Source organism: Clarias gariepinus, chromosome 15, assembly GCF_024256425.1.
Source record: "Clarias gariepinus isolate MV-2021 ecotype Netherlands chromosome 15, CGAR_prim_01v2, whole genome shotgun sequence".
In the NCBI taxonomy this organism is placed as follows: domain Eukaryota; kingdom Metazoa; phylum Chordata; class Actinopteri; order Siluriformes; family Clariidae; genus Clarias; species Clarias gariepinus.
In genome coordinates, this window is record NC_071114.1 from 3,350,172 (window position 1) to 3,370,189 (window position 20,018).

Sequence of the window (20,018 nt, forward strand, 5' to 3'; positions counted from 1 at the left end):
CAGTATGTAGATTTAAATGGTAATTATTCTGCATGTTCTCCAGTGGAGTTTGGTGTTCCACAGTGCTCTGTTTTAGGGCCACTGCTTTTTTTCCCTTTAATGCTTCCTTTGGGCAACATAATCCGTAAGCATGGTATTAGTTTTTATTGTTATACTGATGACACACAGTTATATGTCTCAGCAAAACCTGATGAGATAAACCAGCTTACTAAAGTTGAGCAATGTGTGCAGGATATGGATGCTAAATAACTTCCTTCTGCTTAATCCTGATAGGACAAAAGTTCTAGTCATAGGACCACATACAGCTAGAAGCAAGATTTTAGATCACACTGTAACTTTAGATGGCCTTTCTGTTCCATCGAGTGCAACAGTAAAAGACCTCGGTGTGATTAAAGATTCCAGCCTTTCATTTGAAGCTCATGTAGATAATATTACCAGGATAGCATTCTTTCACCTACAAGTTAAGGAATATATTGTCACTAAACGATGCAGAAACACTAGTTCATGCTTTTATCACCTCTAGGTTGGACTATTGTAAAGCCTTACTGTCTGTTTGTTCAACAAGATGCATAAACAAGTTTCAGTTAGTCCAGAATGCAGCAGCACTAGAACCAGAAGATACGAGCACATCTGCTAGTGTCTTACGATCCGCCACGCCTACTTCGATCAAAGGATGCAGGCTGCTTGTCAGTACCACGTATTATGAAAATTACAGCAGGGGACAGAGCTTTTTCTTACAAAGCCCCAAAGTTATGATGCTTGTCTGCTGCTACAGGTATGCTCAAAGATATCTCCCGAGTTCTTGGACAGTCCGCTCTGCCTGCCCATTTGACTCGGGGTGGTACGGGATAATAACGGGCCAGGGCATCTGCCTTTTTATTTTTTTAACCTTGAGTCTTCTATTCGTCGGCCTTACGCACACGAACGAGGTTGTAAGCGCTGCGGAAATTGAGTTTTGTAAAAAGGGAAGCGCCTCGAAGTTGGTCAATAGCGGCCAGAACCAGCGGCAGCGGGTGCTTATACTGTGCACTGCTTATACTGTGACTGCATTGAGACCTCGGTAATCAATACAGGGCCTTAAGCCTCCGCCTTTTTTTCCATAAAAAAGAAACCTGCCGATGCGGGAGACGTGGACCTGCTAATGAGTGCCTGCCGAAGAGCCTCATCCACGTATTCCTCCATCGCTCTGGTCTCCTCCTGGGACAACTCCTGGTGTTTTCCCCGGCAAGAGCTCGATCGCGCAGTCCCACGGACGGTGGGGAGGAAGTCTCGCTGCTGCCCTAACACTAAACACATCTTTAAAAGTCGCATACTCTGGCAGCACGTTAAGTGATACTTGGTTATTCTGGCTTTCAATGGTGGTAGTTTGGACCATCAATGGTAACGGTTTACACGATTTAGCGCATCTATAAGACCAGGATCGGATGCAAGAATTTGTCCAATCAAAATTGGGATTATGAAAGCTGAGCCAGAGTAGACCCAGCATGACCGACTAGTCCAACCGAGGAAGCACAAAAAATTTATCTCTTCGGAATGGACGGGAAAAGTTAAACAAAGGGGCGCGGAGATTAATTTAAGTGGCGACTGTTCTAGTAGACTGTCGTCCAGAGCTTTAATAGATATTGGGTACGAGAGCTTCGACACTGGAGCTTGCAGCAAGGAAAGGACAGGAGATGAAATAAAGTTACCAGCCGACCTGGAATCTATTAAAGGAAAAACAGACAAGGTACAGTATTATTAATAAATGAAAGTTGTGCATTTAAACAAAAAAGGTGAGTGCGTGCGAGGTGGGGTGAGGTGAGTTACTTTAAGTAATGGGCATGAGCTGACTTGATGTTTCTCTCCCCCACAGTACAAGCATAGCCCCGATGTCATTCTTCTTGCTCTCCCCGTGGCAGAGAGGCGGAATGTGCCCACATCCATAGGCTCGGTGGGAGACCCTTCATGCTCGGCGTGCAGCATCTGATGAGGGCTCACCTTACGGCGGGACTCGGGGTGTCTGGATGGTCGTTGCTGATTTCGCAGGTGCTGATCAAGCTTAATGGCTAAAGCAATGCACTCTTCGAGAGTTAAGTCAGTATCCCTGCAAGCGAGTTTCAGTTGGATCTCCGGGTTCAAGCCATCCCGGAATCTAGCTAACAAGCTCCTCACGTTGTAATCCGCCACAGGAGTGTTCCCTTGTCGGATCCTCATCAGTTGCTGCTCTCCGTATTTTCCTTGGTTGGGGTGATCGAAGACCGCGCAAAGGGCCTCGATGAAGTGATGGTATCTGGAGATTAGGGCACCTCCGGTGCTCCAAACAGCCGTGGCCCTGTACAGCGCTCGACCTGTCACTTGCTGGGTGACGAAGCTCACTTTCTGTAGCGCCGTTCTGTTCAGAAAGTCCGCAAGATACAACTCACAGGCGAGCAGGAAGCGTTAACATCCCTCTGGATCTCTCAGGTAGTGCAGGACGTGGGAGTGATGGCACTACAGGTAAATGCGGAGCGGCCGGAGGTGGTCTTGCCGTTACCAGATGACTGACGCTGCTTGCCGGGTCATGGATGGCTCATGCCAGGCTTTCAATCTCCCGTTGCTGATTGCGCAAGTAGTTGCACAGCCGCGCATTGTCCACCGGCAGGGGAATTCCTGCTGCGTCCTGAATGGTCCGTTCATCTGTCATGATCTGTGTTGTAAGAAGTGGACAAAAATGCAGGTTATTTTGTGAAGCACTCGTTTTCTACTTTATTTTTCTTATTTTGAAAGTCATTTAATCCTTAACACAGCGGCCGAACGCGGCCTCCTCAGGCTGGGTCTGCAGACGGGCCTTGAACAAATACAGAAGATTATTCACAGAACACAATAGAAGTCAGGAGAGTTTCTCACACGAGTGGCTTAAGTCTCAGTAAACCTTGACATAGATCAGCCTTCATTAGCTTACCCTGACCCTGCAGACTCTGCTCAGTCCTGAGGAGGAAATAAGAGAACACAGTGATTTAACGTGAGACATGGACAAACGTGAGGACAACAGTGAACGGACAAACTATTACGGGTTCGGCTGATTTAAATAGTGATACACAGGGAAGAGACATAGGTGCAAACAATCTATTACTGGGAGACATACGGACGTAGAGACACTAGGGGGAGACAAAGCGATGGCTCAGTAATCCGAAGAACCAAATCTTATTCCCCAGGACTGTGGTGGCAGGTGTGACAGCCACTGTCGCCCTCGGCTTGCTTACCAGGGACTATCTGACCATTTTGATTCATACACACTCACATTCCATACAAACTTAAATAATTCTTTCGATTGTGTAAAGCTGCTTTGCGACAATGACAATTGTTAAAATCGCTATACAAATAAAATTGAATTAAAATGAAATAGAATTGAATTAAGGTTGGAGTAGTTGAACTCGAGTGTCCTGCACATTTCGTCTCAAAGCAAAGAGTATAACCCAGAACATCTATGTGACACCATTCTCACCATCAGGACAATGCTAGAAGCATCAATGCTCTGGGGTCACCTTTCAGCTTAGAGGAAAGTCATGAAAATGCAGCAGTGGAACTAAATACACTTAAATTCTTTAAAAAAAAAACATTGTTTCAGTGAAAAGAGCGTGAAAACTCAACATTTCAACAGGACACACACTACAGAGGAATGGCTTTGAAAAAATTGTAATGATACAACCAAAGTCAAAGCCAGACTTGTTATAAATGAAAATCTGTGGTCAATGATCTGATACCTGATACACTCAAAATGATTATGGCTGTAAGTAGCTTTTACATGTTTTTCTGTTTTAGAAATTCGGTCCATAATTTTAATGTTGATACAAATAATTTTCAGTGTAACCAGCAACATTAACCAGCATCCCATTAACATGGGAGAGATGGAGAGCATCAGTTTATCTGAATACTGAATAAATTAAGTTTTTCTACATTCTGGAATAAAATTTAGGTATGTAAATAATCCCATACTAATATATTTATGTTTGATAAGAGATAAATTCTAGGTTTAACACTTTAAATCATGTTGGTAATCAACCCAGGGCCGCTGCTTTTCCACTGCTTGTTTATCTTCAACTGCCCTGTTTAGTGTTAAAGCTAACTCATCTATAACTGTCTCGGACAGGAAAGAAAGGTTCAGGTTATTTATATAAGAATTTTATTTATATAAATTTATATTTATATAAGTATTTTTTACTAAATAACCTTATGTTAAGCTTTTCTCCTTACAGTAATGAATTCAATAAAATCCACAGCCATTCTCCTGTAAGATTTCATTTAATGCATATGAAGCTGTTCTTTTCCTGAGAGGGAGGGAGGGAGAAAAATTATACAGTGCTCTTGTTAAATCTGTATGAACCTGGATCTCAGTAGAACCTTTTACCGCTGTGACATCGAGAGCATCCTCACAACCTGGAACGACAACAGCACCGCCTACAACCGCAAAGCTCTGCAGAGAGTGGTGCGGTGTGCCGAGAGGATAATTGGAGGTAAGCTTCCCTCCCCCCAGGACATCTACAGGAAGCGGTGCCTGAGGAAAGCGAGGAGGATCATCAAAGACTCCGGTCACAACCTTTTCAAACTACTTCCATCAGGCAGGAGGTACGGCAGTATCCGGTCCCGAACCAGCAGGCTAAGAGACAGCTTCTTCCACCAGGCCAGACTGCTGAACACTGACCAATAAGACTTCATATAGACACTACACTGTCACACTGTCACTTTATAGTCACTAAGACACTTTATGCACTCCATACTGCACATAATTGTCTTTTGCACAACATTCATTGCGGACATTCTTTATACATTCATATATATAAATAAATATATATTATTTTTGAATATATACTTGCATACTATTACTGTACATATTTATTTTCATGCATATCTTATAATTGTATACCACTATTGCTTGTGTAGCTTGCACACAAGAATTTCACTCTCATGTACTGTACCATGTAAATGTGATATGAACATCTTCAGTGTGACAGACACATCTGTTTCTCCTGTGGCCCACAAGGCTCACATTTATTTATTTAAAACAAACACACACAATAGTTCTTTATACATTTCCAATACAACACTGTATTTTTACAAAGCTAACCAGAGAATGCTAGCACCTCAATGCTAAGGTCAAGTTTATCAGTTTATTCAGACATCCATTCATGCACATACACCCACACACATACACACGTGGCTCTGTTTTTCCAAGGCAGTCCAAGTTAAAAATCAGAACCAGAAGGTCATAAAGGTAAAGCCAAAGCTACAAAACATTCAGATAATAAAAGTGATGTTGATGTTGGTCATTAGTGGTCATGGCCGTGATCTGAGGATGAGCTCAGTGCTCTTCAGAGCTCACATCCAGCTTTCTCTGAGGGATGTACAGGCTCTTACTCGCAGTGGGCGTGACCATGGTCGACACTGGCGTGTGGAAAAAGCACTGCTGAGGGGCGGGGCCACTTTTGGGTGTGGTCAGGGTCGGCTAAAGACACAAAGTTTATGAAATACCTTTTATTATATAGAATTCGTAATATAAAATTAAATGCCACAATAACACACTCTTTATGTGGAGCACAGTGTGCGTGAGTGTGTGTGTACCGTGCTCACCTGCTGCAGGCTGATGAGTGTAAGTGGCGAGACGGGTTTGATGAAGATCATGCCATGTGATGTGTGGAGCGGTGTGTGAGCGTGTGTGTGTGCGCACTGTATGGGGCTAGGCTGCTCCGCTGCTGGTGCGGCGCTGTGCGTGTTGTGGATCAGAGCAAGGTTCTGGAGAGTGAAGTTAAGGATGGAAGGGTTGGGGCTGACGCGCTGGGCGGGCCGCTGGACACGTAGAGGGGATGGGGTGAACTCCTGAGGAGGAGGAGCTATCGAACCTGCAAACCACAACACAAGGACACTCATAACACTGCACAGTGATAGAGTCAGGCAGAAGGTGTGTCTAAATCCTACGTGATACAGGGTTTCAATATTAAACAGTAATATCACTCAATACAGCAAGCCTTGAACACAGGAAACATCTGGAGCAAACACGCTCTGATCAACTGACTGCCACACACTCCACTCCACCGCCTCTCAGCGTCTCCAGGGGTACAATAGATTAAGAATTTGTACATTTTATGATTACATTACCAATCAGTAACTAAGTGTGTGTGAATGTGTGTGTGAGAAGGAGATTTACCTGCAGTTGGTGTGCGATAGATGTATGTCGGTGTTTTATTTGTCTCCCCGCTGGAGGTCGGAATCTCTTTAAAGCTAAGCAGAGGCTGTTGGGAAATTGGGATCAAATACCCTGTGGGGAGCAGAGTCTGACACACACACAAAAATTAAAAGCAGATCCATAAGAGGCATAATTAGTCAATCGCAGTAAGTCATGTGCTGTATTGTGTTTATTGTTTAGTGTTTTAGAGCTGTGTAAAGAAAAAAGGGCAGACTAGTTATATCTGTACAAGTTTTCTACACCTGCATGCGGCAGTTTCTCCCATTTTTCTGCCCTAAAGCTCAATCAGACCTTAGGGTGGATTTTCACAACTCTTGACACCCTGATCAGGCCCCGGGGGTTCCAGCGGGTATTTATAATGAGGTCACATGACACTCTCCATTCAGCTAATAATGTGAATTTTGATGGCACCTCATTGAACCGGAACTATTTTAAGAGTTTCACAACTGGGCTGAATCCTGGTGCAATTTAGGATCTATATCCACTAACAGGCTAGTTTATGTCTCATGCAGGGATTTTATATATTTTATGTAAGTAGGTTTGAAAGTAACTGTGAAAGAGAGACTCTCTCTACCTCTGTGCTGGCGTGTCCAGTTGAGTCGTGCGGAGTCGGCGTGGCCTGGCTCTGTATTTTCTCTTCCCGCTCCTCTGTCTCCAGGAAGTGCTGCAGCTCCATGCTGTGCACCACAGTGTCGAGATTATTATGGGGTGTTTTGTTGAATTCCGGCTCGAGGTGCAGAGCTCTGGCTGAGGCACGGCTGGAGTTCAGCGCTCCTCTACGATCTTTCAGACGAGCCTGAAGAATCTCACATAGCTTAGGTGAAGAGCTCTGGAACACACACGCACACACACCCACACTGTTATTCATAGGTAATTAGGTAATTCATGCTTAATGCATACAGTATATGTTCTTAGAGTGAGGAAGGCCGAAGGTTTTAGTTTATTATAACCTTTTAAACAGACACAGTTATGTCTAATTGTGTGTAATTGAGTTCTGAGGGTGGAAAGGTCAGAGTCGTGCTATTGTTTTATATTTGAGAGATAATGTACATACATACACACACAAACACACACACTCACCTTTGAATTCGTCTCAGTCCGTTGAATCTTAATTGGACTTTTTTCTAAACTCTCTAAACAGCTCCTTTTCAGAGCAGGACTTGCCGACTCGTACCCGTGCAGCTTCCTGTGGCCAGGCATTGTTACGGACGCAGGTGAAACCGTTGCATTCGGGCCTCTGGGGCTTTCGAAGGTCATGGAGCGCACTGCGGTGCTGGAGGGCAGAGGCCTGGCAACAGGGCGAGGACGGACAGGGGTGTGGCTGACATACACGGCATGGGGAACAAGGACAGGAACCAGGGAGCAACACGGAGGAGGTGCAAATGATAACTGCACCGTCCGGGGACATGCCTCTGTCCCTGGTGTAACCGCGGGGGGAATGGGGGACAGCACTGAGTCCTTCTGTTGCAGCTGAGCAGTCTCTTTCACATCACTCTGCTTCTGGACATTACTGAAATTTACAGCAGTAAGATGCAGTTTTAGTTAATTATATCCTTTACCAGCATTTTTTCACTTTACCTAAATTAGTAATGACCAGGATTAGTAAAAGCAATCAAATGTATATTTACAGGAATAATTTATAGGATTCATAATAATACCAACAACAATAATAACAATAATTGCATGATATAAATAATAGCATTAGAAATAATAATAAAAAAACATAAGGCTACACTATCCATAAAATAACTAATCTATTTAATAAATTATAATAATAATTTAAAATAAAACGCCACAGGCTCTACGGTTTTATTCCCAACATTTCTTATTGGAGAGAAATGATTAAAGGTTTTTACCCAGCCTGCTGGTCCAGCTGCATTTTACAAATCTCAGCGAGGTGGTCCATTTTACTCGGATAGAAAACTCCGTTAACTGCATCACCTGAAACAACAAGAGAACATAACAGAGCTATGAGCACTCTGGAGACAAACCTCTGTACTCAAGCTGGAAATTAGATCATGACATCACGCACTCACTTGTGATTTTAATGGGACTTGTCGGAGCAGAGTTAATCTTCCTCCGATCTTCCTGAATGCTTTTGGCCAGTTTGACCAGAGAATGATGTCGTGTGAAGCCACGCTTAGTGCTGGGAGAGCAAAAAAGATTTTTAGTACAGTTATCTACAGACGAGCGGGACTCCAGGGGTCGGGGGCCAGAAGGAGCTTCAACCTGAAAACCTAAAGAAAAGCAAAAGGGAAGGACAAGTCAGCAAATTATCTACAGCTGGAGTGTTTTGTATGAAGGTATAAGCTCTGTAACCCCACTAGGTGGCGCTGACCTTGTAAGGACAGATCATCTGGTCCAGTCCATTTAAACGCAGGTTTTCTTCCTCGTTCTTCCGTCACATGCACTTTCTTAATAAGCTTAAGACTGCTGAGGACGTTAGAGATGTCATATAGACGACGAATCTTAGCTAAAAACACAAAATGAAAAAGAATTCAATATATCCATAAGATGTTTTTCAAGCATTTCGTTCCTGACAGACATTATTAAAGCTCATGTAAACTGTATTTGACAGGATTTTAATATTTGTCAGAATACCCAAATACTCACTCTCACTCTGAACTGCTATGTTCAATTAAACTAATTTCATGTTGAATAATAATCTTATGTTTATTCTATACTGTATTTATCCAGAAGTGATGTAGTAATAGTATCTGCTGATGAAAGCGCTAATAAACTAAACCAAATCATGTGCACGAACTGGGGATATTACTGATTAACCATTAACCAATTAATCACAGTAAAGAAATTCATCAATTGAAAAATAACTTATCTAATAACTCTGGTTGCAGTTCAGCCCATACACAGTACTAGACATTGAGTGAGAACACAAAGACTAGAGAAGTGCTTCCAAAAGCCTCACTGCTGTTTTTTTATTCTGTTTATTTAAACTTTATTAATTTGTCTCATGTTACTAATTAGGTGGGATTGTGCTGCTAGAATTGTTTAAATAACAGTCAACCCCCCACAAAAGTGGATCTTGTTATCATTAATTATTAGTGATCATACAGTTACTGAATGTTTTTAACGATCAGTGAAATGAATAAGTGCTAAATGTAAAATCCTAACAGCAAAAGTTCCTGTTGTAAACTATTTTAAGTCAAAATGAACACAGTGTCTCAGTGTTGGCAGTGCGCATCCACTGTCAGGAGCTCTTCTTGAGGCATACACCTGAAATCCTCTCAACACAAGGTGGAAACATTTTCAAATAGTGGAACAGTTCCTGTTCCAAAAAAAACAGAATGAACTCTTGTACCTGTTACAACGAGAATTCCATACAAAACCATTTAGTCCCTGGATCCTGGGATATCGCACTAACCATAAGGACACACAAGGTGAAAACATGAAGACTTCCGCCACCTAGTGGCAGAGGCTTAAACATGAAGGAGTTCTACTGTAGGTGTTCACCTGGGGGCCTCATGTATCAACGCTGCCTACGCACAAAAACTTTGCTTACGCCAGTTTTCACGCTCACGGTCGGATTTACTAACAGTGAAATTAACGTGAGAATGTGCGTTCTTCCACGCCAACTTCATGTCTGGCGTACGTGTATTTCTTGTGTGTGTTTGTTTTATTTCCGTTGGCGACTCCTAGAGGCAATTATGTTAAATTGCGCACTACAAAGTATCGCACCAACACATGTAAAAAACATTGCTATTAATTTATAATTGATAAAATGAATTAATTGACACAATTTTTTTTTTTACCAATTATGTAATTTAGAACATATAAATGCATTTGCAAATGTATACATGGCATATACTTAGTCTATGGCAATGGCAGTGTTGGCCTTATTAGAGGACATTGTCAATGGCCAAATCCAAAGGGAACACGTTTTTAGGGATTACAGTGATTTTCTGGGCCACGATGATGACTGGCCGTTTCAGATTTCCAAGAGCTATCCTCTGGGAGCTCTGTGCTGAGTTGGGTCCAAATTTGGAAAGAGAGACAGCGAGGAGCCACGCATTACCCGTTCCCTTACAGGTGCTGACAACGCTTGGTTTCCTGGCAACTAGTTCTTTCCAAAGGGAACTAGCAGACCGCTTGGGGTTAAGCCAGTCGTCTTTGAGCCGTGCAATGCCAGTTGTATGGGACGGGATCATCCGCATGTCTAGCAGGTACCCTATATAAGGTTTCCATACCATGCAGATGACCAGCCAAACATTAAAGCGCAATTTGCAGCGATCGCCGGTTTTCCTAATGTAATCGGAGCGAACGCCTGCACGCACACTGCTATAAAGGCGCCATCTGAAGACGAATTTGCATACATGAATTGGAAACATTTCCAATTAATAAATGTGCTAATAATATGTGATGCTTAAATGCGCCTAACAAATATTGTGGCAAGGTGGCCTGGGACAACCCATGATTCATTCATCCTCACAAACAGCATGGTTGGGATGAGACTCCAGGGTGGCAGGGTGCGCGATGGGTGGCTTCTTGGTGAGTGATGTATTTAAAGATATTATTCAGATAAAGATATATATTATAAAAGTTTTTTTTTTATTTTGTTATTAATTCCGGAGGACAAACTTGCAAATACGTTTTTTTTTCGGTCTATCTCCGATCGGAGCACCTCCAATTCACATTCTGTGAAGTTTCTCTTCTTGCTTGCTTTTGCTATTGCTTTTTCGTTTGGTTTTGCCAAAGTGGAGTCATTACCATATTTATACGGAGGAGGAGGCAGGGAGGGGTTTTGCGCTCATGCATGTGCGGATTCGGATCAATTCGGATGTACAAAGAGAATATGCGTACTGCGTAATTTCACGTACGCAGTGTTTCATACATCAGATTTTTTTACTGCGTACGCCCATTTACAGCTTTGTCCGTATGCAATCTTTTAGTATGAATTCAACGCAAGTCTTACATGAGGCCCCTGGTGTATCTGACCTTAAGTCGCTGACCTTTGTGCTTTCTGACTGTCAGGTCAGGGGTTTTAAAACAATAATTATTTTTTGTGTGAGGAATATTGTATGGAACACATCCCTACTTAGGACTGATGTCTTTGTTTAAGATCCTTAGGTGGCTTGCCTGTGGTTTGAATTTGGACGTTTAGTGTATCGTGGTGTCCCTGCCTAGGTGAAGCACTTACTCGGGGATTAAGAAGGTAAACATGAAGTTTTTCTATAATTAGTAGAGACAATACTACACATGTAATAAACAAACCCTTATTTGAGCCAGGCCTCAGCACTACCCCTCTCTAACGATTCTGTGAGGAGCAATGAACACATTGGTGTTGAAGTGTGGTGTGTTACTCACTCTTAAACTTGCTCTTGTCTTGGTCCACCACCTGGTCTTCTCCGATCAGGATCTTGGCAGCGATTTCCAGGCTCACCACACGGGGACTCGACACGAGGAAGAGCATGACAAACTTTTGGCTCATCACACGCAGGGACTTGTCCTTACGGCTCGCTGTTCACAAGAAAGTGCAGTATAAGTACCGTCATACACGTATCGCTCTAAATGACAATAAAATCAGACTCGCTCAAGCGCTCTATCTAAAACAACACACTATAAGACATTATAGAGCGATTCTGTGAGGAGAGACAGTACAGTGTGCAGTTAATTATAATAAGTGTGTATGTGCTCCAGGCTTTTAATGGGAGAGATTTAGCTGCACACTCACCCCCTTTAGCATCGATGGAGGTTTCGCTAAGGCTCGCCTCCCTCTGTGTGATTTCTCCATCGGTGTCCTCGTTCTCTTTCTCCTCTCCCTCCATCTCCAGCATGTCCTCTGCGTGTCTTTGACGTATGTGCTGGATCTGCTGGTTATAGTGGTGTTTCTCTCCCTCTCTTTGTAGCAATGCTAAAGTGTGTGCTAGCTGAGCACGGCCGTGCCACGTGTAGCGGTTCTTAGCCAAACGGCTGACCATGTTCAGGCTCTCCAGGACATTCATGATGTCATAAATACGCCGCCGTTCCACATCTGAAAGAGGAAGCGAGAGAGAGAACATACAGTTTAACCCGATATCCACACAACTGCCATTGCTATTGATAATGTAATAACCTCAAGTATCACACTGTTAGGTGTCGCTTAAAAGCCCAAACCAGTTAATGTTAACAGGCTGCACGTGTGTGTGTTTAAAACATAAGCAAACACAACAGACTGTACACACTTTATGCAAGACTGTATGCCAGACATCAACCTGCAAATGTCTTTAAAGACACAGAGAATGTGTTGAAATACCCAAAACCCATATTATTATATTATTTATCCTGTTTTTAAGAGACTCACTCAGTTCAAGAGCAACGTCATCCAGACAAATGTCGTTGTTCACAGCTGGATTTGGATAATCTGGATATCGAGCTAAAAATTTGTGACACAGCAACCCCAGGCTCTTCTCTTTACGGCTGAGCTGCAGCCTCTCTGATTCTTCTCCTTGTTCTGCATCCTGTAAAAAAATTCAATAAAAAAATTCAAATTACACGTCAGAACAGACAGACAGTCGGGTTACATACACACACATACACCCGGCCCAGCATGCCTCAGTCAATGCATGTGGACATGTTAATGTGAAGTTTCCCAGACAGCACTATTCAGTATCACATTATTAATCTGTGTAAACACACCTAAAGTTATAAGATCTCTACCGGAGGCTCTTTAGTTAGGCTTTAACAACAGCAAGTAGTATAGCTATGTGGCAATATTACAGTGGAAGGCTTTTAATTTACTCATTTTGAAGAATTTTGTAAGATTTCTGAGTAAATTCTTCTGTGTAAGTTATATTTTATTCTGTGTTTTTCAGTCTCAGTTTGTTTTACAGAAGCATTGCTCAAAAGATGAAAAGTTGCTTTACATAGCTAAAGGGTCAGACCTTACAGACAGAAGTGTGTGTATGTGAACCCAGACTGGCTCTGATTCATCAAAATATTAATCAACTCCATAAGGGGTGGCACAAGTTTAAACCACAGAACAGTAATAAAGCATGAAGACCTTCAGGGAAAACACCAGCAGTGTGTTCGGACTATTTGTGTGTTACCAGCTCAGGGGTTGTCACACTAGGAGTTGTGACCTCAACTGATTTCAAATTGAAACGTAAACCTGAAACTTACCTAAGAATATTTAAGCTAAAAATACAGAGGATAACAAGACCTTTATGGGTTTGAAGGTTACATGAGAAGTTCTTGAATTTAAACACTAGCTATAATAAAACATCAGGTTAGTGTTAATGTTCAATAATATTCTAAAATCACACACAAAATCATGTGGTTTAGGAAACAACACTAATGGGATGTGTACACTGCTACTGTAATGAAGTGTGACATTTCTAGCAAAAAATGTATACAATAGTGTCACAACCATAAATATTTTTACCATGATAATGTTGATAATTTAGAGTACATTTGAGCTAAAATGAACTAATATAATTCATATAAAAAATAGATAATAAAGTTAATTTTAATGCTACATATCAGTGTTCACCCAATCTGTAGCAATCTACCCTTAAACTACAGCTGAAAGTCTGTTATTTTCATTTTCATTATTCATCTCCATGGTACACAGCTCAAACTAAAAAAGAATAAAACAAAAGAAAATCAGTCGAGCCCTAATACGGAACCCTGCAGTACACCTTTGCTAAAAACATACACACATGATACAATATTAATAAATGTGAACAGTTCTTAATCACCATCATTTCTTTTATAAGAAACTCAAAATAAATGTTTGCTATATTTAAATATGATTAGTGTGAGCATGACTTATTAATGCACACATACAGCGGAAAATAAACTACACATGAAGGGTGCCTGCAGTGTTTAATTCTTTACTCGTCACATTCTGAATCCTACATCAAGTGAGTTATTTTGGCCTCTAGCAAAACAACCACACAACAATCTGATTGAGGTGCGTAATAAAAAATATTATTTCTAACAATTAATAAAAAATGAGACATCTGCTAGGGAATCCTTTATATTCTTTATAACACTTTGTACACAGTACATAAATACAGCCAGTAAAACAAACCCTGGATGAATTAGCTTTCAGCATCTCAGTACCTGAGAGGAGTTTAAAGTTTCCTCCGTGCTGTTCTTCTCTTTCTCTCGGTTGCGTATCTCTGGACTTGCAGCACTGATCAGCATTTTTAGGTTGGATGTGGGTGTCCACGGCTCGCCTGTTGGCGTCTCTGAGCCCTTTGTGGGTGTGGATAGAGGTCCCATGACCTTCTGTGCTTCCAGAGATTTTCCTGAGATTTTCACCTGCGGCTCCACAAACACCACGTTCTTCTGTTAAAGAGGATGGACATTCACATCACTGGCACAATCAATAACTCATGCAGTGAGCTTGTTAGTCCTGGACAGGGGTTTAATCGTAAGTACAGTCTGGACATGCAGGTTAATTTAGATGCTGAACAGACAGACACTAACCCTCTCATGAGCTGCTTCTGAACTGCTGGGGTTGGTCTCAAGTTTATGGTTCAACTGCTGGACATCCAGTAAAGTGCTGCCCATTTTCCACCTGCAGTGTGGGGTAAAAGCACGGGTATTAGTTAGAATAGTCAGAGATGGGTTAGTCCCCTAGAGAGATTAGCTTTTCATTACGGCATTATACATTCTGTTAGAGATCATCACAGTGCTGTAATCAGTGTGTAATGCACACAGGTTTAGTGCTGCGGTACTAGCGCAGTACTAGCGCGCTCTCTCTCTCACACACACACACACACACACACACGCACGCACAGAAAGTTATTTTGACTTCAAATGGCCGCGGGCTGGTCAGCAGGGCGCCTGGCGCTAACTGACATCCGCTCTGCCGAAGCCTACGTGTACGGTACACGCCCACTTTACGAACACAACCCAATGAGCGCAAAGGACCAGTGTGTCGTCACACACGTAGCAGCCAATGAGCGTGCAGCGGGAAACGGAATTCCACAGGGGCGCGCGCTGGTGCGCACTTTTTTGAAATGTTGGCGCGGAATTTCCTGCGCGAGAGCCCGAAGTTTGGAGCTCGCACTTCTACCTGAGATAACGTTTAAGGCGCGAGGGTCTAAATCCTCAGGAACAACGGCGGCAACTATACAGGATTACGTCATCCTTTAATTCTCACAGACAATCAGTCCAGACTAACCAGACACCCTCTCTCTCACACACAAATTTGCCTGTGTAGCCGGGCTGGTTAAACCTCCAGCTAATTAACACACACACACACAGACAGTCAGGTATGTGTTTAAATGAAACCCTAGCTGTATGATTAGCTCATCTGCTCCAGCTGTGGTCCTGAACACTGACACCAGGTCCACATCTGCACTGAGAGCCGAATCAGTCCTAGTGTTAGCTGCTTCACTTGTTAGCATGTTTGCTAGTCCTGTTCACACAGCTGTAACGCACTGCAAATGTGATCTGTTATGGATCTGTAGTGTGTGTGTGATAAAGCTGGGTTAAAAAACACGCACACAACAAAAACAGATTAACACAGACACACACTCCTGCCCCGGGGCGACCCGAGCAACGGCGGCAGTCCGGATCAGGCCGGGGGGCAGAGCAGTGAGGTTCAGGATCCTACTGCGGTGTGTTCGGTTCTGTATAAATCTATAAGCACTACTTACCCGGGTCGGAACATCTTGTCTTCGGTTCGGTTAAAATCTGCCCCAGGGGTTCGACAGGTCCATGGAGAGGGCAGATCCCGCCTCGGTTCAACTGCTACACTGTTAGCACGCTAGCTAACTTGTAATAAAGCTGTAACAAGCAGCTGTAAAAATACACACACACACTTACAAACCCTAACTAACATTAAAGAAAAGTCCTAAGCACAGCTGAGACTAACAGGATGATAATTCCAGGACAGAAAGTGTTAATGCAGCTGAAACTCCCGCCTGTAAAGTGAACACTGCGCGCTTTATCCCGCCTATTACACACACACACACACACACACGCGCACGCACGCACACACATAGTCGGGGAGGAGGGGTGTGTGTGTGTGTGTGTGTGTGTGTGTGAGAAAGAGAGAGGGGGGGACTTTACACTATAGTAAAGGACTGAATTGTAATAACAGACACATCCCCTGTGTGTTATTTATCAAAATATTTATTATTATTATTATTGCTATAATTATTAATTACTTTTGTGCTGAATGTAAATAGAACAGAAGGTGTGCTGTGCGTACTGGGTGGGCGGAGCTTACAGAAATGTTCTGCTTACCTGAGAGTCGTGTTAAAATGGCTCACTGTGGCCCCGTCCCTTATGACGTCATCGAGGTGCCTGAGCGTGTAGTGGGCTTGGTCGAGTGAGTAATAGTGATCAGAGGAGACTTAAACATTGCAATGAAATAATGCTGATAGTTAGGGCTGCTCGATTATGGAAAACATCATAATCACGATTATTTTGGTCATGATTGAAATCACGATTATTTTACACAATTACTTATTCACTTTGGAAATATGTTGCATTTATTAAACAGAACAGTGAATTCTCATTTAAAACAGCTTAAGACACATAAAACAGATAAAGGCAAACAATATCAATGTAGTGCACGTCCACAATCTTTTGAAAACAAGTAATAAATAAAATATAAATATTAAATAAAATAATAAATAAATTATATATAATAAATTATTATGTCGAGATGGCAAAGCATAACGCTTGTCCAGAGTATTTATCATTTTCCTGAATCCTTCGTTCTCAACCGTACTAATAGGGCACATGTCTTTGGCTAAAAAGTATGTAACGGCATCTGTTATTTGTTTGTGCCTTTTTGAACTGGATGGATACGGAGTTGCACTGAAGAGCGTCTCTTTAATGGATGACTGTGTTGCCGAGGATGTTGTGGGGGTTGTTCGTCGTTCTTTCTGTTTCTTTATTAGTTGGTCATATGTCGGTCTGTGTTTAAATTTTAAATGGTTAAAAAGATTTGTGATGTTACCAACCGGTACCGACACAACCGCGTAGAAAATCTTGCACCTAATATGTTTTTGATCCACGTCCGCTTCCTCGAATCCAAACTGTCCCAAACAACAGAATTGCTTCTACCTCTTTTGTTGACCAAAGACTTCTGTGGCTGCTGTTTTTCTCTTCTTTTTTTAACCATCTTCACTCGCGCTGATTTTTAAATTCAATTCAATTCAATTTTATTTGTATAGCGCTTTTAGCAATTTTCATTGCCGCAAAGCAGCTTTACACAGTCAAAAGAATTATTTAAGTTTGTATGAAATGTGAATTTGTATGAATCAAAATGGTCAGCTTGTCCCTGGTGAGCAAGCCGAGGGCGACAGTGGCAAGGAAAAACTCCCTGAGATGATAATAGGAAGAAACCTTGAGAGGAACCAGACTCAACAGGGAACCCATCCTCATCTGGGTGCAACAGAAAGCAGTAAATGATCTGCATTTATACAGTGTGTAGGGTGGGAGGCAGTTCAGCTATAATAGATATAAATGCGATCAGATACCACATACGCAACTTCTCCGCTGACGGTATAGAGTGAGAGAGTTCGGGCTTCTGGAAGGGTGAAGGTGCGGATGCGCGCGCGCGTCAGAACGCAGGTCAAAATAACAAAAAAAAAACAAAAAGTGAATAATCGTTTTTCTTGATAACACCATTTTTGTGATCGTTGAGACCCGAAATCGAAATTCGATTAATTGCACAGCCCTACTGATAGTTATGGCACCCTGCTCTCTTAATACAAGTAAGGCGTGGCCATGAGTTAATGAGTGAGACTGTTACTCCCACAAGGGGTTTATCTGACTAGAGATTATGTAGATTGTTCTGCTCCTCTTGAGGATTACTCTTACTGTCAACGCCCCGCCTCACCTGTGGGACTGAGGAGCTAGTTGGATTCAACCTACCTCCAGGCCGCTTCCAGGCTTTCCAGTAGGTTCCCCTGGGCCAGAAGGCGTAGAGAGCAAGGGGAGGTGTTAGGCAGCACTAGTCCTGATTGGAGGTTATCTACTGTCCATGACACTGCTTGAGGTCTAAAGTCCTTTTGGCTAATAACTGACACTATCAACACTATTTGTATGTTTGACTTGTGGAACTAAAGCCCATCTTTCCAAACTAATGCACGTTTGAAATGAAAATTATTTGGTACATCAGAATGTAATTTTTTTTTACGGCTACTTAAATATTACTGCTTTTGGCTTTTTCAGCAGCGCTGAATTATTCTACCTTACTCATATATATATATACTGATATTTAAAAATGAATGCCATAATTTCTTGTGGGGCTTATCAATTATAAACTGGGGTGTTTAAATTGTTTAATGCTAAAATGGCTATTTTATATAATAAATATTTGTCTATTTTATATAGTAAATATTTTATATATGAATGGTAAACAGTTTAAGGAACCAAATCAATCTTTAGACAATTTGTGGTGTGAGTGATCAAATCTTAATCTGATCAGAGGATGTCTTGAGTCCACTGACGCTGGCCTTTGATGCAGTCAAGTGAAATCCAATCATGATCCAATCACTGTAAGCACACACTGACTCAAGTTGCCGAGTGGCCTCTTATTCAACTGCTAATAATAAGACCCCCATCAGGATCGCTGCCTCATGGATTTACTTGACTCGGTCATCCCATATATAACAATTAGCTGATCAGAGCCCACAGATTTTTTCAGTACGTTCTCAGAGGTCAACCATTTTACTTATTAATATTACTCTGTGCAAAGTTTTATATTGTACAATTAAAGACCATCATGCAGGGGTGTGCTTTCCAAAAGCGTTACCAACATAGTTCAACAATTCAGTGTTTATCGGAACCATAGTTCAAATGAACATTCGCAAACAGCGTCGCAAACTTACGTGGTTGGAACTACAGCCTTCGACCTGTGGTTAGAAGCATAGTTCCCTGCCGTGGCTGGGTGTGTTCTATTCACAGTTCACGACCCTACGCACTATTAGTTTCTAAAAATTTTTCCAACCACTTTGAGCGATTTAGAAAACTTAATGTTTGGGTGCTCAGATATTAGGTTATTTATTTTCCGGTTATTTTGATTACAAATTCACTTTGAAACAATATAACAGCGATACCATCGCAATTATTCTCCCTTCGAACGGCCCTATGGAAGCATTATTTATGCCGGTTGGAGCACAGCCTTGGTTTTGTTTGTGTGAAGAATAGGTGAGTTTTCAAGTAACTATCTTTGTTAAAACACCCCCAAAGAGAAATTTCTCATAACAATATTTGTAGTGTTAGAGGTTTTCACTTATAATGAATGTTATCCGTACTGTTCACGTATTCAACATATACAGTGCACAAAGTGTTAAGCACTAAGAAAAAAAAAATTTATACACTACCATAGTGTAAGCCTATTTAAAATATTACCCAAAATATATTCAACAACAATGGTATAAATAAGCATGTGGTTTTGTGTTGTGCTCTCAGAAGTAGAAGTAGAATATGGATTATTCATAGGTTTAAAAAAAATTATATATATATATATATATATATATATATATATATATATATATATAAACAAAATATTTATTAACACAAGTTCATTTGAGATTCATTTAAACAAAAAAATACAGGATACATTCTGCCTTGATGTGTGTTTGAAGGATCATCATTATCATCATCCTTCTCATCAGAAGTGTCATCTTCCTCATCCACAGCAGCACCAGAAAGACCCCCTCTTCTTCACCAAAAAGCAGGACATTTTCCTTGACTGCATTGTTGTGAATAATTGCAGTAACTACAATTACATAGCAGCTTTTGGAGGGGTTCAGTTTCAGGCCACCACTGGACTTGCTTGTTTGATCACACTTGCAAAGTCCCTCCACAGACTTCCTCTGGGCTTCTCTCATACCCATTTCCAGAA

The 20,018-nt window shown here is 41.8% G+C and overlaps 1 protein-coding gene across 1 annotated transcript; it reads right to left on the bottom strand.

The window, feature by feature from the left end:
- Nucleotides 1-4,986: 4,986 nt before the first annotated feature.
- e2f8 (E2F transcription factor 8) lies at nucleotides 4,987-16,114 on the bottom strand. The gene is made up of 14 exons (XM_053512546.1): nucleotides 15,808-16,114; nucleotides 14,630-14,720; nucleotides 14,261-14,488; nucleotides 12,498-12,654; nucleotides 11,889-12,188; nucleotides 11,522-11,674; nucleotides 8,538-8,672; nucleotides 8,236-8,436; nucleotides 8,056-8,140; nucleotides 7,280-7,709; nucleotides 6,774-7,028; nucleotides 6,161-6,287; nucleotides 5,587-5,855; nucleotides 4,987-5,461 (listed from the first exon to the last, which is right to left on the bottom strand). Exons 1-14 carry the CDS (start codon nucleotides 15,819-15,821, stop codon nucleotides 5,318-5,320), a joined length of 2,589 nt encoding a protein of 862 aa, XP_053368521.1. The 5' UTR covers nucleotides 15,822-16,114; the 3' UTR covers nucleotides 4,987-5,317.
- Between the last annotated feature and the right edge of the window lie 3,904 nt (nucleotides 16,115-20,018).

Bases quoted from the DNA above. Each gene is read 5' to 3' on its own strand.
- e2f8 (XM_053512546.1), bottom strand. The intron at 14,489-14,629 runs GTTAGTGTCTGT...CCTCTTTAACAG, and splicing joins CAGAAGCAGCTCATGAGAGG to AAGAACGTGGTGTTTGTGGA. The intron at 7,710-8,055 runs GTAAAAACCTTT...TGTAAATTTCAG, and splicing joins CAGCTGGACCAGCAGGCTGG to TAATGTCCAGAAGCAGAGTG.